Genomic DNA, 24,661 nt, shown 5'->3' with positions numbered 1-24,661 from the left:
TGTAAAAACATTGGTGCACACAGCTAATCCTGATGTTCTTGCTATCTCTGAATCCTGGCTTAAAAAAGGGAACACTGATCTTGACATCTTTATACCAGGCTATAATGTGTTTCGTCAGGACAGAGCTACCAGGGGTGGTGGTGTAGCTATGTATGTTAAAGATCATCTGCAATGCACTGTTGCTCTTTCTAAGACAGTTCCTAAACAACTTGAACTACTGGTACTAAAGCTTAGGCTGTCATCTCTGTTGCTGTTTGCTATAGAGCACCTTCAGCTCCAGTTTCTGCACTCACAGCTTTTAGTCAACTCCTTGCTCCATATATATCCTCTGAGTTTCCTTATGTCCTTATGGGTGATTTGAATTGGGATATGATCAATCCCCCAGATACAGTTTTGCAAAAGTTTGATGCTCTAAACCTTACTCAGATGATATGATATCTGAGCCCACCAGACCTAATCCTAAATCTTCCTCATCATCCACTTTGATTGACCTCCTTTTGACTAACAATCCATCTAATTATCAAGCCGGAGTGTTCAGTCAAATAAGTGATCATTGCACTATTGCATGTATACGCTCTGGCCCTTCATTCAAAAGGCCCCCAGTAATTATAACCAAGCGCTCTTTGAAAAAACTGGACATGCAAGCTTTTCTCCAAGATGTTGCAGCTGTGTCCTGGGACAGAATTAATTCCTTCCCCCTCTTGGAAGAGGCATGGTCTTTTTTTAAAAACACTTTCAGTCTGATTATGAATAAGCATGCCCCTCTGAAAAAAAATAGAATATAAAAAACAATATAGTCCCTGGTTTTCCAATGACCTGGCTAAGATTGTTCATCATAAAAATGCCCTCTGGAGAAAGGCCCGCTCTACTCAATCTCCAGTTGAATGGCTGGCCTTCCGTCAATGCAGAAATAAAGCAACACAGGCTATCAGAAATGCCAAAATCTCACATTTTAAAGAGAAACTCACCACATGTGGCACTGATGGTCGGGCCTTCTGGAAAACAGTCAAGGTAATGGAAAATAAAGTTACTCCCCCTCATTTACCAGTTTCCATGTTATTTAATGACATTATTATTACTGAGAAGTCTCGGATGGCCTCACTTCTAAACCATCACTTTATTAATGCAACCCATACAGTTTCAATGTCAAACCCTAATCCAGTAATCTCAATGGACACTTCAGTTATAATCTCAGCAGATGCCCAACTTTCTCCATCAAGCAACAGTGGCTTCTCCTTTATGCCTCTTTCCATCTCTGAAGTCCAGGAGGAGCTCACCAAGCTGAATACAAATAAATCTGCTGGCCTTGATGGTCTTGACCCCATGTTCTTAAAATCAGCATCCCGTATTATTGCCGCTCCCGTCACTAGACTATTTAACTTGTCTCTACAGCTCTCTGAGTTCCCTACTGATTGGAAATCAGCCATAATTTTTCCCCTCTTCAAAGGGGGTTCTGAATCTGACCCGAATTGTTATCGCCCAATTTCCATCCTACCATGCCTCGCCAAAGTTCTGAAGAAACTCGTCCAAAAACAGTTAAATGATTTCCTGGACAAAAATCATATATTATCTGACATGCAATCTGGTTTTCGGATGGGGCATGGGTGCATAACAGCCACCACAAAAGTCCTTGATGATATAATTACAGCATTAGATAGCAAACAGGTCTGTGTTGCCACCTTTATAGACCTCGCCAAGGCCTTTGACTCTGTCGACCATAGGATCCTCTTACATAAGCTTTCCAGTATTGGTCTGTCCTCCTCTAGCTGTGTTTGGTTTGCCAATTATCTCACCAACCGTGTCCAGCAATTGAAGGTTGAAAACACTATGTCAGACCCACTAATTATCTCTAAAGGTGTGCCTCAAGGTTCCATCCTGGGCCCAATCCTTTTTTCTATCTACATCAATGATATAGCCAGAGCTGCTGGCACCTCCCGGATTCATCTTTATGCAGATGATACCATTTTGTACTCAGTTGGTTCCTCTCCCAATTCTGCGGCTTCCAGTCTTAAACTTAGTTTCACCTCTATAGAGCAGTTTTTTGACAATCTCCACCTCCGTATTAACACCAGTAAGACAAAATGTATCCTTTTTAGCCGAAAACCGGTTAATGAGACTCCACCTGCAATCACCTGCATGAATGGTATGGCTCTGGAGTATGTCAAAAAATATAAATATCTAGGTATCTGGTTGGATTCATCCCTGTCATTCATTACACACATTAATAACCTTCAAACAAAAGTCAAAGCTAGATTAGCCTTTCTTTTCCGCAATAAAGCTTCCTTTACTCACCCTACCAAATGCACCCTTGTTAAGATGACAGTACTGCCAATTCTGGACTATGGCGATATTATCTAGAGAATGGCACCAAACACAGCCCTAAAAAAACGTGACACAATCTATCATTCAGCCATCCGTTTGGCCACTAATGCACCCTTTCACACTCATCACTGTGACCTTTATAATCTGGTGGGCTGGCCCTCCCTTTATACCCGGCGGCTCCATCATTGGTTTCTCTTCATATACAAGACAATCCTGGGCAAGACACCTCTCTATTTGTCATATCTTCTTCATGCCGTTCATAACACCTATCACACAAGATCAAGTAATTTAATTAAATTTAGTACCCCCCCTACTTCTACTACCTTTGGACGTAATGCCTTCCGCTTTGCAGCAGTACATGACTGGAACACACTACAAAATACCCTGAAACTTACATCTCTGATCCCAATCTCTACTTTTAAGCAAAACCTCCTTAATTACATAGTTGACTCTTGTTCGTGTTGACAATCATGAACCATATTTGTACACATATATTTAAGCACTTTATTCTTTTTCTCTTTTCTCTGTTGTCTACTTTTTTTAGTTTAATTGTTTGTTCTGTGTGACATGTGTTTTACAATGTATAGTTGTACAGTATATTCCTATTTATTCTTGTAGCCTCTTGGCCAGGTCATGTTTGTAAATGAGAAGTGGTTCTCAAACAGTTTACCTGGATAAATAAAGGTATAAATAAAATGTAATAAAACTGGGGCTCCCCGGGACCACTTCGCGGCCCCCAGTTTGAGAACTACTGTTTTAGCAAATGAGAAAAACTGTAACTCTGTTATTGTGACTCAATGTTTATCTTTTCGTTTTGTTTTAGACAACCATTATGTTGTAACAATGTTTGTGTAAATATTATTTTGTTATCTTCTTATTCATCATAATTCAGAAAACTGTTAATTTCCTGTTTTTTCTTTGTTTGTAACTTTTCTCAGTACAAATGTCAGTTTGTGTTTTTTATTATTATTATAAAATACCTAAGGCACAGCTTCAAACCTTCAATTTCACTACAGTAAAAACAGATCAAATATATTAACATATTTTGGTTTTATCTATTATTATTAAAACATTTTATGCAACCGAAAGGTTGGGTGGATGTTAAAGGTTTCAAGGCTGGGACCATACAGCCTGTATTTTCATGAATTATGCTAAATGAATCATAGATTGATTCCTCTCACGAGTGAAGACTCAGTAAAATAAATAAATGCTATAAACACAATGTGACATATCTTGATATTAATGTTGTTTATTGTTGAAGATGTTTTGTTAAATAGATTTTTTCAGTAACATTTTTCTTTTTACAAAATCATCACTCCGCCCCTAAACTCCTATTTACTATATAAGAGGAAACCGTCAAACATTGTTCATACAGAGACGTTGTGGTACGCTTTGACAAAATCTACCTGATAACAAAAGAGAAAAGAGAAAGACAATGGGTAAGAAATTACAATTAGTAATGTTTTCCTCTTATAATGTAGCAAATTCATTGTTTTAAAGATAGTTAGTATGAAAGACTTATAACATGAGTTTGTTGGGGGCAAACTGTCAGTTTTATTTTACTCTACCTCCCTAGCCTGGGTTTCCCCATGCTGCCTTGCACGCAAATTTATTCACGCTGCAAGTCTAGCATGGAAACGATGGCCCTTTTTTGCCCCTGAAATAGGGAACCAATCACAGAACGGGTAGAGGGGAGCAAGACGATGTCGATGCGACACACCGAAGCAGTTTGGTTATTTGTTATAACACGGCAACAGAGGCGAAGTTACTTTTCAATGCAGCCTTAGACAGTGCTCTAAGTAGTTTTGAACACAAGTTTATTTAAAAAGAGCAACTTTTGGCGTTAAACAATTTCATATCCAAGAAGGATGTTTGTATATGGTAAGACATGATAGCCACGAGTTTTATAGGACCAACCTGGGATGCGTTTCCCGAACAACGACGCAACTCGCTGCTGAACCAACATAGTACCATGCATAGTTGGAGAAACAAACTACCTTGTCACGACCATTTCCCGAAAGCATAGTAACTTTGTCGCACATTCGTCGTTTGAACCATGTTGGTTTAACAACATAGTTGATGATGTCACGTGGGAGGTGGAGTACTAATTAATCTGTGCAAATCGATTTAATGTCAGATTATTGCTTTAAATAACATATATTGCATCGGAAGACTGATTTTGTTATCGTGATTTAGTTATCTGTTGTTTATTTTAAAGATATTTAATTCATGTGCAAGTTCCCTCAAGTGTCACTCCTCCTAGGGATTCCCCAAGGTCTTAAAGCTCGTAGAGCTGCGCACATGCGCAGTTTCAAATGCAGCGCTTTAATTCTGTTTACAAACCTAAAGACGTAATTTTTTTTATATATATTTAGAATGATGGATATATATTGTACTACATGTTTTTTGCTTATTTTGTTCAAAAGCATGATCAACGTAAGTCTACATATGATAATATCAAGGAACTATGCTTCTAACGACAGGTCAATAGCTGTCGTTCAAACCACACAAGTTTGCGATGCAACTTGCGAATGTTCGTTTGAACTATGGTTTCGGGAAACACCAAATCGTTGAACTTTGTCAGTAACGGCGAATCCTACAACAGTAGTTGGCTAACGATGCTTTCGGGAAACGCACCCCTGCTAGGCATCGTCTTCGACAAAGTAAAATTAACTTATAAATGGTAAGTGGTATTTATTAATATCATATTGTCATTATGACTGTATAGTGCCACAAAAATGTGTTTCTTTTCAATATCAATATACAGCTACCGGTTTAGTTGCATAGCTGCACTGTAAAAAATTTGATGTAATTATGCAGCTGGTTGCCAGTAACTTACTGTAGAAGATAAAGACTGAAAATGTTTCATGTTCATTTAACTTTGAACAAACTGTTGCCAGTAAATAACATCAATGTAAAATCTACAGTAAGTTACTGGCAGCTAGTTACCAGTAATACCCAGAAATACTTTAATTTCGGCCCGCATAGTGCTTCAATCCGGCCCTCGCGATGCACTAGCAATTTCGATGAAACTGTCATCGTTGCAGTGTTTCCCATATCTTTCCCATATATTTATCAGTGACAGATCAACAGTGGCCGCTACATAGATTTTTCATGATTCCCATTTACACTTTTTTTACCATTTAAAACGTCTTAATTCATTGCAACGAGCGCTCAGCATGCCTCCTCTCTCTCTCTCGTTGCGGTCAGCGCCTCAACAGCGCGCGCCCCTCCCCTCTCTGTTTTAAGTGCAGCGCCGGCTCGCCTCTCTCACATAACAGTAAAAAGTATTTTAACTCCACGTTCCTGCGTGTACTTTCTTTTTCGCGTTAACGTCAACAGTCACGGATGTTATAACAGAGAAGACGGCTGATCATATTCATCATGACTTAATGAAAGGTTAGCAGTAGTGTTTCCCACACATACCCGTTCTGGTGTGAGTCTGTGTTCGAGCTCTCTCCCTACCTATGATGTGGTATGCCCGTGCACGTAACAATAACCGTGTATTCTCTCATATTTCTGAATTTGCAACAAATTGTCTGCGATATACAATTAAACTACCACTCATATTTAAAAAAAAAAAAACCTCATAACACAACACTGATGAGAAGAGCAACATTAGTACAGCCTCAATGTAAATGTATGATGATTTTTTTCAGACGATGTCGCGTTTTTAGCAGCAGTTAAAGAAAGAGCTGGTTTGATTAAACAAAGAGTTATTGGGTCGTGGGTTGTTACTGGGTCCTGTTTAGTCACTATTTTATAGACAACAGAACAGATATGTAAAAAATAGCATTCAGTTGTGTTAAATGCAATATAATGTGACAAATCAAAGAGTAAAACACGAAGCAATGATGTCACATATATGCTACATATATGTGTGTGACATAATCACCCCCACAGTCTCTTAAAATCCTGCGGGAAACACTGTGGTTGTCAATATAAAATAAAATATAAAATAAATAATAATAATAATAAATAATAATAATAATAATAATAAATCGTGTGAGTGTGTGTGTGTGTGTGTGTGTGTGTGTGTGTGTGTGTGTGTGTGTGTGTGTGTGTGTGTGTGTGTGTGTGTGTGTGTGTGTGTGTGTGTGTGTATTGCTGTAGTATGAATGACAGTTGAACAATATGCAGGGTAGGAAATGAATCCTTGAAATTTAATCCAGTTATTGTAATGTTAGTGTAGCCTAGCAAAAATAAATATCAGGCCTTAAAATAGGGTGTCAAAGTAACTGTAGAATAGCCTTATACATATTCGCATTGAATACATTTTTATATTTAATCATGTACAGTAACTATGTTTAATTGCAGTTTTCCCAAGTGTGGCCCTCCGCTAACTTTGCCAAAGTAACTGTGGCCCTCAGGCTAAAACTGTTGCCCACCCCTGTTTTACAGTGTGTGCACACGAACCGATAAAAGTTGTTTATGTTTGAATTAATGTCGCTCTACATACGTCATCTCGTATAATTGAAATGATTGGCTGTGAGCTACGTACAGACGCATTTGATAGACATTTGTAGCACCCAATAAATTGCTCTGGGCATTTGTAAACCACGCCTCAAATATGACAAAATGAGCATATGGTTCCAAGACCACGTCTAATTTTCTATGAGACTGGTCTGGTGTTAGCCAGGCTACTACCACCCTTCTGTTTCACTTTATTCTTCTGCAAAATTATGCAGTTGACCACTTGAGTTAAAAGTTTGCACTGATCTTTCAGAAATCACAAAATGATCTTATCTGTCTGTACTGCTGTCTATTTTAGTGTTGACTGCAATTTAAAAGTAAAAATTATCTGTTTTAGTGACTTTTTTTACTTGAACAGTTTAATTGTAAAATGTTAGGAGTTCTAAATGATAAGATTTGTCGCATTAAAGTTGGATTTCACTTAAATTTCAATCTTTGCTGTCATCCTAGTGTAACGTGGGTGCTTTAACCCTTGTGCCTTGTTCAAATTTACTTCCCTTTCGTGTTGTTAGTGGATGAAAACATCCACTAAATTCAACGGCTATAAAAATGGATCAGATGAATATTTTTTCCAAATTTTTTTACATAAATCTGTTAATCAACCTCAGTACTGATCAAAACTACCAAATCTTCACAAAAATACCATGATTTTAACTCCTTAATTGCCAAGTTTATAAGTGGTGTCACTGATTTGGGGAAAAAACACACACAAAATGACAGATTTTCAATATAAAAAGTGATTGTAACCTGGATTTTTTTTAACCTTTTTCACAGTCTTGGGGATATTAAATATTGGTAAAAACATTGGCTTCGAAGCATTTTTAGTTTTTGTGTAGCATCAGTTTTTATTTTTTTATCAGTTTTTATAAGCTCTGATTTTACATAGGCCTACTACAGGGTTAATAGTGCCACATGGTGATCAACAGTAAAAATGACAAATTTGACCTCTTAGCAAAAGGAAAAAACACCAACATTTATAAATGCATGATAAAAAGGTGTCATAGCTCTGCAATCAAAAAATGTGGTTATAATGGAAGTCAATGGGGCAAAAACAGCCATTAACAATAAATGAGAGAGAAAAAAAATAAAAACTGATGCTACACAAAAACTAAAAATGCTTCAAAGCCAATGTTTTTACCAATATTTAACATGCCCAAGACTGAGAAAAAAGTAAAAAAAATCCAGGTTACAATCACTTTTTATATTGAAAATCTGTCATTTTGTGTGTGTTTTTTCCCCAAATCAGTGACACCACTTATAAACTTGGCAATTAAGGAGTTAAAATCATGGAATTTTTGTGAAGATTTGGTAGTTTTGATCAGTACTGAGGTTGATTAACAGATTTATGAAAAAAAAATTTGAAAAAATATTCATCTGATACATTTTTATAGCCGTTGAATTTAGTGGATGTTTTCATCCACTAACAACACGAAAGGGTAGTAAATTTGCCCACGGTATATCGTTAAGTTTTTGAAAAAATTCAAAGCATTTTCTTAAAATATATGTAAATATAAGATTTGTCACCAAAAATCATTCAATTTAATAAAACAGAGAGAAAGTTGTGGCCAAATTAAGAGTAAAAAAAAACCTTGCAGTGGATGAAAACATCCCCAACAACACATAAGGGTTAAACAAAGCACAAGAGAGTTGAATCCATGTGCAAAAGAGTTTTATTAACTAAGGTTTATTAAAGTAAATCCCAAAAGGGCAGGCAAACACATCCAGTAAGGGGCAATCCAGAACGTAATCCAATAAACAGGCAAATGGTCAGGGCAGGCAGAAAACAAACAATATCCAATGAAAAAAGGGATAAACACAGAGCAGGATACAGGTAAGTAGACAGTTTAACAAACAGGCTAAGTAGGCTAGACATACTAAGTAAACAGGAAGTGGGAAGTGAAGCGTGGCATGATGATTTCAAAATAAAAGTCAGAACAGAACAGTGTGTCAAAATAAAAGTACAAAACACAACATAACACAGGACAAAACTCTTACACCTAGTCAATATAAAGACATGAAGATATCGAGGTTATATTTTTACAGAATGGTCTTTACATTATGTAGAATGATTTTATTTAGAAAACAGTAAATCACAAAAGAAAACAATGGGTTTAGTTAAGTTTCACAGACTGGGCCACATTTAGTACCAATTTTCATTGGAAGAGCAAAAGTGTGTTAAACAATTTAAACTTCACAATGTACTGTATATTGTAATGTGAGCAGCTACAAAATAAAGTCGACAGTCAACTCAATCTGGCAATTGCAAAAAAAAAAATGTCTGCACAGCCTTCAATATGGTTTGTCTTTGCAAAGCCACTTTTCTTTCTGACAGTTATCAGTAGTGTTGGGGAAAGTTACTTTTAAAAGTAATGCATTACAATATTAAGTTACTCCCAAAAAAGTAACTTTTGCGTTACTTTTTAAAGTAATGCTTTGCTTGCGTTACTTTTTCTTGGCTGAGGCTTGATCTCTTTCAGGCATTGCAGGTGTTTTTTATTACTGAAAAGTTCTGCATTCAGAAATGCATATTTCATCACAAAAATGTCAAGCTTTGGTAGCTGTGATACTTGAGCTGTGAGCTGTTTGGGTGTTGTGATACTTGTCCCGCCCCTCTTCCACTGTGATTGAACGGCTGTGTGAGAACTGACAGCGTGGAAAAAACTGCTAGCTGCTGGCTTATTTGAAAAACACAGAGATTCCATTGGAATCAATTGAAAACATCCGCTGGCCGCGGGCATAAAAGCTTTGGTGTGCACGCCCCCTAAGTGATCTGTTTTTCAGGGTGAAACAGTTATGAGCATAATATGGATATAATTAAATGTATATATGAAATAAATATGTCCATTGTATGCTGCATATTATTCACACAGACACACTTGTGCAATCTTCACCTTGCTGAACTGTACATGAATAATTAAAGGGTCATGAAATACTGCCATTTTAGTTTCAGTCTACCTCACTATCATTTTGAAAAATGCAACTTAAATGGGCGTGGATGCTGTGAGAAGAACGAAGAGGAGTGGGCGGGGCACAAATATTAAGATTTAATTTAAAAATAGCAGTATTATAGCAATAATTAAACTGAATATAATGGGCCCGTACACACGGCATATAATATTTTAATACTTTTAATACTTTATCCTGTTCTGTTTACACACTTCAGTAATTTACAGGACTGACAACCGCATTTTCCAGCCGAATTAACTCCCGCAAAATGCAGATAGTCCAACAACCGAATTTACAGAAATTCTGCATAGTGTGTGTATAACCGAACTGAACAACTAGTTAAAGTATTTAAACGTGCATCATGGACATAACAGGTCTTTCTTCTGAAAAAATAAATGCCTAAAAAGAAGAAAAGGTCTGCATGGTGAAGAAAATGACAGAGGCACGAGCGTTTGCTTACTGTTGCCAGATCTTGCAACGAAAAAACAGTGAACAAGAAAAATCCAATAATAAACCGAAATAAATCCAAATGCTTTACATCAAAGTTCAAAATATTGGGACCGGAATCTTCACACTTTAATAACACCAAAAACTTAATCGCTTCATGAGACAAAAGCCATAAAAGGTTAAGCAACAAAACGGTATGTAAGTACAAAAAGGGCGAGGACCTGGCAACACTGCAAGACCGCTCTGTGGAGCAGCAGCAGCCTCACAAATGAGTACAATACATAACGCCAAGACCAAGGTTTATTACAAAGCATAACAATGTTAAATTATTTTGGTCAAGCTGTGATTGATAAGCACGCAAGACGGCAGGACATTGCTTTGGTTATCTCTGTGTCAATCATCACATTTTCATGTCTGTATGTCTTGTTCCGTACAGACATGAAACAAACATTTAGGGGATTCACTCACGCAATTAAATGCGTTTGTCACTCCCGAAAGTTTGCAGTTTGTATGACGCCATTTCAACACAAGTCTGAAAACTGTTATAGTTGAAATAATAGCGTGTTTGAAGATGAGGAAAAGTCCTCAGGACATGGTAGCCTACCTCAGAACAAGGTCAAAGTCCACCTGCCTCCCGTAGCTTTCCCATGCAAATTCATAGCTGATGATGAGTTTTACCCAGACAGCATCACGGGGGAAAATCATCCAACGTATTTAGCATTAAAACGATTTTAATGTCTTGTAAGGGCATTTAATCTGCACCATTCAAGTACCATCATCAATATTGTTAATTTATCTTTTCTTTCTGCAGTTGACACAGACAATTACACAGCATATGATAACCCAGAAGAAAAAGAAAACTCATCAAAACTCATCATCTTCAAGATATGCATATATGTTGTCACCTTAGTCGTAGGTGTCATTGGAAATGGACTAGTCATCTTTGTGACCGGCTATAAAATGAAGAGGACAGTCAACTCCATTTGGTTTTTCAACTTGGCGATTACAGACTTCCTTTTTATTATGTTCTTGGTTTGCAAAATTGCTTTTGCCTTTGATGATGAAATATTTTGGCACTTCACCAAACTCATGGTGGCATGTTGGAATACTGTTTTTTCACTAAATATGTTTGCAAGTGTTTTCTTTCTGACAGTTATTAGTGTGGATCGATGTCTGTGCACATGGTTTATTGTTTGGGTTCAGAACAAACGAACTTTAGTCAAAGCCAGAATCATCAGTGTGTTTGTGTGGATTTTATCCATCTGCTGCAGCATCCCTGTTGGCTTTGCTGAGTATGAAAATGTCAATATCTATATGTCTCTGTTCACATACATGTTTATTGTGGGATTTCTAATTCCCTTTATAATTATTGCATCTTCTTACATAGCTATTGGTGTGCGGATAAAACGTCTCAAAAGAGGAAAGCACCTCCGGCCTTTTGGGGTCATTATATCTGTGATTCTGGCTTTTTTCATATGCTGCTTTCCTTATCATGTTCAAAAATTGTGTTTAATAAGTGCATATAAGTATACTTGGAGTGCCAGTGCTATAGAGAAACTTAATGATGCAGGACCTTTTGTAGACTGTCTGGCTTATCTGAATAGTTGTCTGAACCCCATTCTCTATGTGTTCATGTGTGATGAGTATAAGAAGAAACTTAAAAAGTCTCTCCTGCTGGTGTTTGAGGCGGCTTTTACTGAAGAGCATCTGAATTTAAGATCAACTCTACTTCCTCACAACTCTCAATGTCAGCAGGTACTACGTGTACAGACAGAAGAAACAACCATCTGAACCTTTGCTGGCAGCAAGAGAACAGCACCATTTTTAGCTTGGAAATAAAGATTTCTCAAGAACTCCTTCATTCTCCTGTATTCAGACAAACAGAAAGTCTCACTCCAAACTCTTGCCAACAGCTCAATGTATTGATGAAGAGGAAGTGAAGAATAAATCTACAAATCTCTTAGGTTAATTCTGTGACTTACTTACTTTCCTGTTTTGTTATAGACAACCATTATATTATAATATATCTGGTACTTTGTACTTTTCTCAATTTAAAGTCATTTTATGTTCAATTGTGTATTTACATTATTGTACAAACAACTAGGGCACAGCCTGAAGCCTATAGATATGCATTAAAGTACTGAACATAGACAGATTACAAATAAGATCGGTTAATTAACCAGGACTAGCAAGCGGGTGAACTTGTGTTTGTTATTTAAGCAATATCGCTCGAGTAGGAGTGTGATACATGCCTCAGTGATTATTGGGAATTTGGATAAAACAGCTTTAAATTATGGAAAAAAAAAGTTAGTTAAATTACAAAATCTGAAGGTTTATCATTATAGATCAAGGTCTTGGCTGTTCAGCAATTTACTAGTGCAACCTCCCCTGTTCGTTTTTTTTTTCATAAAATAGGCATTTTTCCAGTTATTACTCATACAACATTTACTTTAAGCCTAAATAGAAAAAGTAATGATTTTTTTATTTAATAAACATATTTTTGTATTAATAGAGACTATTAATTGAATACCTTATCAACACTAAAGAAACATATTGTAAGCATATTCATTTAAAAAAATAAAACTACGTCTGACGGTGGTGACACTAATTGTTGTGGAAATGAAGGACTCAAATGCAGGAAATAGCAGAAAAATGTTCTCAATTTAATGAAGCTGACCACAGGCAAAATAACGGCATCAACACAAACACAGATGAACAGAAAAGTATCCAGATGGCTGGCAAAGGGTTAACTCAAAGTCCTCTGTGGCAGAGTAAAAACGAAAGTGGCAGCAAGGCTTCTCAGGGCAGCCAGTTCAGGTGAAGGCGAGGCAGGAGGCAGACAAACACCCCTCACAGGTACCTCTTAAGCACCACACTGGCCAGAGTTCTGTAATAGCACACGATAAAGGATGCAGGGTAATTCCAATGATTTGGCAGCAAACACAGATGACAAAATACTCCAGACAGGACACGACACGATAGGACTGAAGACAATATATAGCGTAACTGCTCGGCTAGTAATACAAGTTCACACTGAAATAACAATCTGACAATGAGACAAAGGCAGAGCACGATAGATAAAGCCAAAGTTAATGAGAGATGATGAGAGACAGGTGGAGAGAGGAGAGAGTGAAAACAGCTGCGGTTGTAGGTAATGAGAGCGGCTAATGAGTAAGTGAATGTGTGTGTGTGTGTGTAAAAGAATGAAGAGAGAGAGAGAAAGAAACTAGATCATAACAGTGCCCCCCCACTAAAGAGCGCCCCCTGGCGCTCCCAAGGGGGAAGCCTGACGAGACAGGAGGACATCATCAATGAGCGAAGGATCCAAGACGTCCCGGGGGGAAACCCAACTCCTCTCCTCAGGACCATATCCCTCCCAATCGACCAAGTACTGATGCCCACGTCCCCGACGACGCATGTCCAAAATCTTGCGGACCCTGTAAACGGGAGACCCCTCGATACGAATAGCGGAAAGCGCGGAGCGAGGGGACGAACGGGTGGCAGGCTTAATGCACGAGACATGAAAAACGGGATGTACCCGGCGAAGGTTAGACGGGAGACGGAGCTTGACAGCGACAGGATTAATAATCTTAGTGATGGGGAAAGGTCCAATAAATCGAGGAGCCAATTTACGAGATTCAAATTGGAGAGGTAAATTAGCTGTGGATAACCACACTCTCTGACCCGGCAAATAGCGGGGGCTTTTAATCCGACGTTTATTGGCCGTAACGCACATGCGTCTACGTGAGCGACAAAGAGCGGATCTCACCCTTCTCCAGGTTCGTTTACACCGAGAAATAAATGTCTGCACGCTCGGGCACTTAGAATCAACCTCTTGAGATGAGAATAAAGGAGGCTGGTACCCGAGGCAGCACTGAAATGGAGACAGTCCCGTGGCAGAGGATGGGAGTGAATTATGGGCATACTCTGCCCACGGGAGCTGCTCAGACCAAGATGATGGGTTACGAAATGCGAGACTACGTAAGAGCCGACCTATGATCTGGTTGGCTCGTTCAGCTTGGCCACAAGTTTGGGGGTGAAAGCCCGACGAGAGATTGGCAGTGGCACCAATGAGGCGACAAAACTCTCTCCAGAATAGAGAGGAAAATTGTGGTCCTCTGTCAGAAACTACTTCAGAGGGTAAACCATGTAATTTGAATACATGATTGACAACAATTTGGGCGGTCTCCTTGGCAGAGGGGAGTTTAGTGAGCGGTATAAAGTGTGCAGACTTTGAGAACCGATCAACCACCGTCAAAATGACCGTATTACCATCTGACGGGGGAAGACCGGTGATAAAGTCGAGCGCGATGTGAGACCATGGGCGAGTGGGTACGGGTAACGGACGAAGCAGACCGGCTGGCGGGGCATTGCCAGCCTTAGTCTGAGCACAAACGGAACACGAAGCAATAAAACGGCGAGCATCACGATCTAAGGTAGACCACCAAAAACGCTGGCGGATCGCCGCAAGTGTGCCCCGAACACCGGGGTGAGCAGATAATTTAGAAGCGTGTCCCCATTGGAGGACAGCCAAGCGTGTGGGCACCGGAACAAAGAGCAAGCCTCTAGGGCAATTTCGTGGCACGGCAACGCGAGATAAAGAGCGCTTAACCTGTCCTTCGATTCCCCACCCTGCGGCCCCCACCACGCGACCCGGAGAAATAATTTCCCCTTGTGACGTGGAGGGGGTCGAGGAATCAAAGAGCCGAGACAACGCATCCGGTTTAACGTTCTTAGAACCGGGGCGGTAAGAGATAGAAAAGTCAAAGCGCGTGAAAAATAAAGCCCAACGAGCCTGACGCGCATTTAATCTCTTAGCGGAGCGGATATATTCTAAATTACGATGGTCGGTCCAGACAATAAAGGGAATAGAAGAACCCTCCAACCAATGTCGCCACTCGCCGAGCGCTAAGCGTATGGCGAGTAGCTCCCGGTTGGCGACATCGTAATTACGTTCTGCAGGCGAAAGACGATGGGAATAATAAGCGCATGGGTGGATCTTTCCATCAGCTGCAGATCGCTGTGGTAGAACAGCACCCACCCCTACCTCCGAAGCATCAACCTCGACGATGAATTGTCTAGTGACATCAGGCGTAATGAGAATTGGTGCGGTAGTGAAAAGAGACTTTAAATGATCAAAAGCCCTTTGAGCGGATTCTGACCATTCAAAGCGTGACTTGACAGATGTTAGAGCGGAGAGAGGGGCGGCTACCTGACTAAAGTTTCGGATAAAGCGGCGATAAAAATTTGCAAAACCAATGAAGCGTTGTAACGAGACACGAGAATCGGGAGCCGGCCAATCTACCACCGCTTGAACCTTAGAAGGATCCATACTAATCCCCTCTGCCGAGATTACTGAACCCAGAAACGTGACCGAAGATACGTGAAACGAACACTTCTCTGCTTTGACAAATAGCCGGTTCTCACGTAAGCGTTGAAGAACGCGGCGTACATGCTGGACATGAACCTGGAGAGACGGGGAGAAAATTAGTATGTCGTCAATATAGACAAACACAAAAATGTTAAGCATGTCACGGAGAACATCATTGACAAGAGCCTGAAACACGGAGGGGGCGTTGACTAGACCGAAAGGGAGGACCCGATATTCAAAATGACCAAGGGGCGTGTTAAAGGCGGTCTTCCACTCGACTCCCTCTTTAATACGCACCAAATGGTAAGCGTTGCGGAGATCGAGCTTGGTAAAAATCTTAGCTCCCTGCAAGATCTCGAAGGCTGAAGACATCAATGGCAAAGGATAGCGATTCTTAACAGTGATGTCATTCAGCCCTCGATAATCTATGCAGGGACGGAGCGATCCGTCTTTCTTCTTTACGAAGAAAAACCCCGCACCAGCGGGAGAAGACGACGGAACAATGGTACCCGCACTAAGTGAATCAGAAAGATAATTCTCTAGCGCCTCCCGTTCAGGAGCCGACAGAGAATAGAGTCTACCCCTAGGAGGCGTGGTCCCCGGTAAGAGATCAATAGCGCAGTCATATGGACGATGAGGAGGAAGAGAGGTGGCCTGTGAACGACTGAAAACCTCCCGCAGATCATGATACTCCTCCGGGACTCCGGACAAATCACCAGGCTCTTCCTGAAACACAGAAACAGAAGAGACAGGAGGGACAGCAGATACTAAACATTCAACATGACAAGACAATCCCCAAGACACAACAGAACCCTTAGACCAATCAATATGAGGACTATGGCGTTTAAGCCAAGGATGACCCAGGACAATGGGGGTAAAAGGAGAACGAAAAATCAAAAAAGAAATTGTCTCTCTATGGTTACCAGATACGGTAAGAGTCAATGGAACAGTCTCTTTCTGTACTCTGGGTAGTGAACTACCATCTAAGGCAAATAATGGAGTACTGTCACTTAACTGCATGAGGGGAATACCTTGTTGTAGAGCCCAATCCTCATCAATAAAATTTCCCTCTGCCCCAGAGTCGATTAAGGCAGAACTGGCAACCGATGAAGCGGACCAATGAAGCATGACTGGAAGTGACGTGCAAGACCTGGAAGGGGTTTTTCGTGTGATGGCGCTCGCCAGTAACCCTCCGTCTACCGACGAGCGCTGGCTTTTACTGGGCAGGTAGAAACATAATGATTAGCAGCTGCACAGTACATGCACAAACGGTTAGCGATCCTTCTCTCCCGCTCCTTAGGAGAGATGCGTAGGCCTCCCAACTGCATGGGCTCGGGCTCAGCTCGGGCGGTAACGGGGACAGCCATGACAGAGGAAGTAGAGGGGAAAGTTGTCTCCATGCGACGGGCTCTACGCCGTAGATCGAAACGCTTCTCGACCCGAATAGCCAGGGCGATGAGGTCATCGAGCGAAGCGGGAACCTCCCGAATGAAAATCTCCTCCCTGATCTCAGGATTAAGACCCTCCAGGAAACGGGCGATGAGAGCCGGCTCATTCCAGCCAGAGGTGGTAGAGAGAGTGCGAAACTCAATAGAGAAATCTGGAACAGAATTCCTGCCCTGACGAAGGACGGACAGCTGACACGAAGCCTCGGCACCGTGAGCAGAACGGTCAAAGACCCGGATCATCTCTTCCTTGAACTGTGCGAAGCTGAGGACGCATTCTGAATCCGCCTGCCAGTTAGCCGTACCCCATTCTCGAGCGCGGCCAGCGAGGAGAGAGATGACATAAGCGACCCTCGCTTGTTCCCTGGCATAAGTCACCGGCTGAAGGGAGAAAACCACCTCACACTGGGTCAGGAAGGCACGACACTGAGTGGGCTCACCCGAATAGACGGGAGGGTTGTTTATTCGCGGCTCTGGCGGAACATGAGCGTCCGGTGAAGAGACCCGCGGCTGGCGGATATGATGGACCTGCTGCGAGAGGTCAGACATCTGAGCAGCAAGTGTCTCAACCGCATGTCTGGCCGCGGTGATGTCCTCCTCGTGCCGTCCTAGAAGGGCACCCTGTTGCTCGACGGCTGCCTGAAAGGGACCGGCTGCTTGGAAAGGGCTGCTACCCGCTGAGTCCATGTTTGGTCAGATTGTTCTGTTGTGAAAATGAAGGACTCAAATGCAGGAAATAGCAGAAAATGTTCTCAATTTAATGAAGCTGACCACATGCAAAAAACGGCATCAACACAAACACAGATGAACAGAAAAGTATCCAGATGGCTGGCAAAGGGTTAACTCAAAGTCCTCTGTGGCAGAGTAAAAACGAAAGTGGCAGCAAGGCTTCTCAGGGCAGCCAGTTCAGGTGAAGGCGAGGCAGGAGGCAGACAAACACCCCTCACAGGTACCTCTTAAGCATCACACTCGCCAGAGTTCTGTAATAGCACACGATAAAGGATGCAGGGTAATTCCAATGATTTGGCAGCAAACACAGATGACAAAATACTCCAGACAGGACACGACACGACACGATAGGACTGAAGACAATATATAGCGTAACTGCTCGGCTAGTAATACAAGTTCACACTGAAATAACAATCTGACAATGAGACAAAGGCAGAGCACGATAGATAAAGCCAAAGTTAATGAGAGATGATGAGAGACAGGTGGAGAGAGGAGAGAGTGAAAACAGCTGCGGCTGTAGGTAATGAGGGCGGCTAATGAGTGAGTGAATGTGTGTGTGTGTAAAAGAATGAAGAGAGAGAGAGAAAGAAACTAGATCATAACACTAATCTGACAGTGGTGACATTGGCCTCATTATTCCAAAATGTATACCACTCAAGTCAATGGCTTCTTGCTTAAACTTTATGTAAATATTTGGTCCAAAAAATAACAATCCTGAGCACTGTGATGAAAAAATATCAAATCATAACTTCCTTAAATACATAAAACCTGACAGAAAAGACAGAAAACCTGACGGTGGTGACATCTAACGGTGGTGACAAAAACCTAATATAGATTAAAAAAATAGATGAGTTGTTCACATTATCCATCTTGTTTCCCCAACGGTTGCTAGCTACTTCAGACCTCTTCTTAAAAATTATACATTTATTTTATAATCTAATCTAATATTTTTTTTACAAAGATGACGGTGTTGACATGTTATGGTTGTCACAGTAGCAGTGTCCAAAAATATGAACAAGTTTAAGAGAAAATAGCAAACATACAGGAGCTTGAGTGATCTTGAAGCATGCAGAAGAGCTGAAGGTTTGAAAATGGGGTCCTCAGGAATGCAGTTGATCCTGTAGTTGTCTGATTTTATTGCTTTTTATAAATATCTGACGGTGGTGACGAATATGTGGGACACATTTTGAGCAATCACAAAGTAATAGTAATTATTGTTTAAAACTCACTGTTTGTAGTTTTTAATTCATATTACAATGTACTCTTTCATGTGGTAAATATATTATTCAATTCAATTATTACTTTTGGCTTTTTTAATCAAGTTGAAATGATTTTCTCTTAACCGAGGACAGCTGATTTTGTAGGCAATGGGCCAGCATATAATCATTAAATTAATAAAAAATAAAAATAAACCTATAAAAGAACCTTACATATGTGCAAATGACGCCCTGATTATAACATTGATTCCTTTTCTTCATGAAAATGTTATTAAATTCCAACAGAATTAGCACTTTTCTTAGTGGGACATGTTTTTGCCAAAGTTTCAAGAATCGGTGGCCTATATCGTCACGGCTGTGATTAGGCCGGAGGCAATCAATATCAAAGGACGCCAAGCGCGATATTGCTTTTATACAACAGTTCCAGTTATTTTAAAGGCCTCTTTGTTGGGGAACTACTTTCTTCCGCCTGGATTTGATGCTCAGAATGACAGGTAAATCTTTCGGCTCATTTGAATGTCATAACAGCTACATAGACTGAAAAGCAAGTTTTAAGATTAGTTCAGTCGAGAATATATATGTATAATATATAAATCTGCAGTCGATTAGTAAACATAGCGCCTATTTGAACGTCGGGTTAGAAAGATTCGGACGAGAACCAGACGCATCAGCAGACGTCAGTGTTCTCTCACCCCGCAGATCATAACCCTATCTGGGCTACATCTCTGACAGGGATTCCCTGGCTCTGATGTAGGCCTATCTGTGTTTGATGGTCAAAAATAAGATCAAACCCGCAATATTTGGTGTCATGAAACTATAACTTGTTTTTTATTGATATTTACTGTCTGTTGTGACACGAGGTAAACATACTGCTTTTCCATTTAATCTTAACGGGTTACGAGCACTCGGTTTATTATTGGACTTCTTTTGTCATGAATTCATACGAATTAGCCAACTCGTAAAATATGTACGAATTCTCATGAAATCAGGCTGTAAATAATTGTAGATCACTGCCTCTCAGCATAGATGGAAGTCAATCAGATGTGTGCTTACCATCACTTATCAAAATATCTTCTTTGGTGGTTATCAGGAAAAAAGAAATTCATACAGGTTTAAAACAACATGAAAATGAGAAAATAATGACAGAATTTTCAGGTTTGGGTGAACTATTTCTTTAAGCGACTGAAAAAGCAGAAATGTCAGTGCAGATCAAAACTTCTTAAAGGGGCCATTAAACTTACTGACCCCAGAGGGTTAACCCTAATGTAAAATTGGCTTTAATTTTATCTGGCATGGGAAATTTGTTCTTGGCAGATGGTATTTAAAATGCCTTTCTACAGCAGAATATTTGTCTCTTTACGTCATCACCCCACACTCCACCCCTATTCTCCCTTATAAAGGGAAATCACAGAGATGTTGTCGTGGGCATTGACAACATCAACCTGCAGACATACAGTAGAAAATAAAGACAAAGAAAATGGGTAAGAATTTACATCTAAGCTGTAATGTTATGTTTTTGTTTCATTATTAGTTTATTTTCTTACTGACAAAGAAGCAGGGAACTTGATTTTTAATAGTGTACAATATGTGCACACAAAAGATTTCACTCCATTATTTATGGTACATAAATCAAACTTTGTTCCTCTTAAAACTGATAAAACATAATAAAAATAATGAACACTTAAAAACTAAATGTGTTTTGCTAAACATGCGTGCTGGCTGAGGAAGTCGATATAAAAAATAGTTTATAGATTAGCATCTTATAGCTTCTTACATCATCAAACATTATGTCTACCTGAAGACATAAGGACATAAACAAATAACTTAAAATATAACGGTATTTACATGTATTCACATCTATCTAACAGGTTTATGTTTTTGTGCCTCTTTCCATAAAGAAATTGATTTCTGTTTTAAATACAATCAAGGTGAAAAGTCTCATAATATGAACACTTTACTTTCTTCATACTTGTCTTCATTATTTACACAATTTTTACATAAAATATAAGTCTGTCATAAATTGAATGGAGAGTTTACTTTACACAAAGCTTTTTTGTTTTGTAAATGAATAAAACGGGTTAATTTTTCTTTGTGCATGAGTCTGTAATCATGAGTCATTTCTCTTTCTTTTTTTCTTTCTGCAGTGGGCACAACTATGGGACATCAAAATCTGACTGAACTCCAAACAACAATTAGTCCAAACAAAATGCAGGAGAAGAGCTTTTCAAACATTGAAATCTTTAAGATATGCATATTTTTTGTCACCTTAGTTGTAGGTGTCATTGGAAATGGACTCGTCATCTTTGTGGCCGGCTACAAAATGAAGACGACAGTCAACTCCATTTGGTTTATCAACTTGACGATTGCAGACTTCCTTTTTACTACGTTCTTGGTTTACGAAATTGTTGCTGCCTTTGAAAGTGAAAGTAGTTTGCATTGGCACTCGAACAAACTCAGAGATGCATGTTGGATTTTTGGTGTTGTACTAAATATGTTTGCAAGTGTTTTCTTTCTGACAGTTATCAGTGTGGATCGATGTCTGTGCACATGGTTTGTTGTTTGGGTTCAGAATAAGCGAACTTTAGTCAAAGCCAGAATCATCAGTGTGTTTGTGTGGATTTTATCCATCTGCTGCAGCCTCCATTTTGGCATTACCGAGTATGTATATGAAGCTGAAAATGCCAACAATGTTATGATGTCTCTGCAAACATTCATATTTATTGTGGGATTTGTTATTCCCATTATAATCATTGCATCTTCATACATAGCTATTGGTGTGTGGGTAAAACGTCTCAAAAGAAGAAAGCAACTTCGGCCTTTTCGGGTTATCGTATCTGTGATTCTGGCTTTTTTCATATGCTGGTTTCCTTTCCATGTTCAAAAATTGTGTTTAATAATTGCAGTAAAGTATAACTGGAGTGAAAGTGTTATAGGGGAACTTAATGCTGCAGGACCTTTTGTAGACTGTCTGGCTTTTTTTAACAGCTGTCTGAACCCCATTCTCTATGTGTTCATGTGTGATGAGTATAAGAAGAAACTTAAAAAGTCTCTCCTGCTGGTGTTTGAGGCAGCTTTTACTGAAGAAACAACCATCTGATCCTTTACTGATTCTTTAGCAAGAGAACGGAAAAATGTTTAGCTTCAGTCTTAGATGATTGGAGATAGGCCTAAACATTTTGTAATTTGTAAATAAAGATTTTTATAAGTACTCCTCCATTCTCTTAAGTGTTCAGAGTCCCCATTCAGACATATTCCGAAACAACTTTATAATATGAGATGAAGAAATTTGTTAAGAATTTATACCATCTATTCAATGATGTTTGTCTCTATTTATTTGTAAAAAGTGAGTGTGAAAAGACTGTAACATAAAACATTTTACATTACCAGTAACTGGGTTAGTTTATTACTTTTATAGAAAGGCAAGTTTAGTTTTCTGAAGGATCAAGATAACCCAAACCCTTTATGGGCTGAGGTGGCGGACAAAAACATAATGGGGTGGTTTTCCAGACAGGGCTTAAGCCTAGTCCCAGACTTATTTAAATGTTAGTGTTGTCTTGTTCGAAAACAACTTGCTCTGTCATATCTTTAAATATATCAATGCGAGTGTTGTGTCTCAAGATGCACGACATGAATGTTTATTTATAATTTATGCTTTAAAAATGACTTACAGTAAGAGTCTTAATTTAACTAAGGCTAGTCCTGTCTTAAAATAATCCCTGTCTGGGAACCCCCCTCTCCATTATGTTTAAATTCAGTGTGTGAATATTAGATTAGATTAGATTTATTTATTTAGCCACACGACAATGCCGGTGGAATTTGTTTTCGGTACAGTGTGTTTAAGCTCTACATCATCATACATTACAAACAACAATAGACAGTACACTTCACAACATAGAACAATACAAGATACAGTGGGTACATGACCATGCATATTGTATGAGAGGAAAAACTAAACTAAAGAGAGTAGTTCAGAGTCCTGATGGCTATGGGGAAAAAGCTGTTTGTGAAGCGTTTGGTCTTGGTAGAGAGTGACCTGTAGCACCTCCCTGAGGGAAGGAGCGGAAAAAGGTGGTTCGCTGGATGTGAGGGGTCATTGATGATTTTCTTTGCCCGCTTTACAGCCCGATATGTATAGAGGGAATCAACTGAAGACCGTGGTTTCCCTATGATCTTCGATGCTTTGTTGACAGTCTGCTGTAGTTTTTTCTTTGTTTGGCTGTCTGTACTACCATACCATACTGTTATTGATGATGTAATGATGGACTCGATGACTGCGGAATAGAACAGAACAAGGAGCTGATGTCTGATCCGGTATTTTTTAAGCTGTCTGAGAAAGTAAAGTCTTTGTTGAGCCTTTGCAATGATTTGATTAGTGTTAGTTGTCCACTTCAGGTTATTGCTAATGTGTGTTCCTAGGAATTTAAAAGAGTCAGTGATGGTGATTGAATTGCCGTTTATTTGTACTGGTGTTTTAGGAAATGGCCCACGTCTAAAATCAACAATGAGTTCCTGGGTTTTGGCTGTGTTGAGCTGGAGGTCATTGTTCGAACACCAATTTACAGCTTGGTCCACCACCATGCGGTACTGTGTTTCATCATTGAGGCCTACAATGGTTGTGTCGTCCGCATACTTTATTATTTTCACTGAAGTGTCCATGGATCTAAAATCTGATGTATAAAGGGAAAAGAGCCAAGGCGAAAGAACACAGCCCTGAGGAGCTCCTGTGCTGAGGGTGAGAGGGTCTGAGGTTATGTTATTAACTTTTACCCTCTGTGATCTATTCCACAGGAAGCTCCTTATCCAGTAGCATATGGCCGGGTCAATGTTCATATACAGGAGTGTGGTAAAGAGTTTAAATGGGTTAATAGTGTTAAAAGCGGAACTAAAGTCTATGAACAGGATACGTGTATAGGTGTTTGGTGATTCCAGATGTTGCAAGGTATGGTGGAGTGCTATGCTGATTGCATCCTCAACGGACCGGTTGGCTATTCAGTTTGTGAATATTTAGGGACCGTTTCCCGGGCAGGGTTTATATTAGTCCCAGACTAAAATGCATGTTTAAGATGCATATACACTTTAAACCCCGATAAGTTGAGACTACTCAAATGATTTGAGGAAAGTGATTCTCTCAGTTCAATTGAGTAATGGGAAAAATAACTAAATTTAATTGAGTTGCCCTAATGTGGTCTTTTCATTTAATTAACTTAAACATTTGACTACAGCTAAATCAAATTTCCCATTATAGTTATTTTCTTAAAATCATTTAACCCTCATATGCCCCTTTTTGTATACGTTAGAGTTCCCTTGGGGTAAAAATGACTTCCCATCTATACAATAATGCTGTGTTTTGCGAGATATGTGTCACGATCCTGGCAGCTTTCATGTATTTTTGTGTCTTGTTCATTGTGACAGGATCGTGGCATTGCTATCTGTGTTATGATGTCTTGTGGGGGATCTATTTTGACCTCAGTTGTGTGTGCTATGTGTGTTTCCCAGTTTTGGAGTGTGGCCCCGCCCCCTTGTTATCTAATTAATGATTCATTATTAGTTACTCCTGTTACCTGTTTACCTTGATTAGTTTCCCTATTTAATGTCCTGGTGTTTTCAGTCTTGTGCTCGTTCATTGTCTTCAATGTCTTCAGTACTTTGGTTATGTTTGTCATGTTAAGTTTTGTCTTGTTTGCTCCCTCGAGGGCTTTCTGTTATTTATT

The 24,661-nt window shown here is 39.6% G+C and overlaps 2 protein-coding genes across 2 annotated transcripts in view; both read left to right on the top strand.

The window, feature by feature from the left end:
* Positions 1-24,661, top strand: part of LOC129438894 (C3a anaphylatoxin chemotactic receptor-like) — a 391,623-nt gene that overhangs the window by 232,442 nt on the left and 134,520 nt on the right. The gene's annotated exons all lie outside the window — the stretch shown is intronic.
* Positions 20,350-22,179, top strand: LOC141361630 (C3a anaphylatoxin chemotactic receptor-like). The gene is made up of 2 exons (XM_073863196.1): positions 20,350-20,431; positions 21,095-22,179. Exons 1-2 carry the CDS (start codon positions 20,428-20,430, stop codon positions 22,045-22,047), a joined length of 957 nt encoding a protein of 318 aa, XP_073719297.1. The 5' UTR covers positions 20,350-20,427; the 3' UTR covers positions 22,048-22,179.

The sequence above is a fragment of the Misgurnus anguillicaudatus genome, chromosome 24 (genome assembly GCF_027580225.2).
Source record: "Misgurnus anguillicaudatus chromosome 24, ASM2758022v2, whole genome shotgun sequence".
Classification (NCBI taxonomy): domain Eukaryota; kingdom Metazoa; phylum Chordata; class Actinopteri; order Cypriniformes; family Cobitidae; genus Misgurnus; species Misgurnus anguillicaudatus.
Note: the sequence above shows the minus strand (reverse complement) of the source record. Positions and strands in the feature narration are given on the sequence as shown.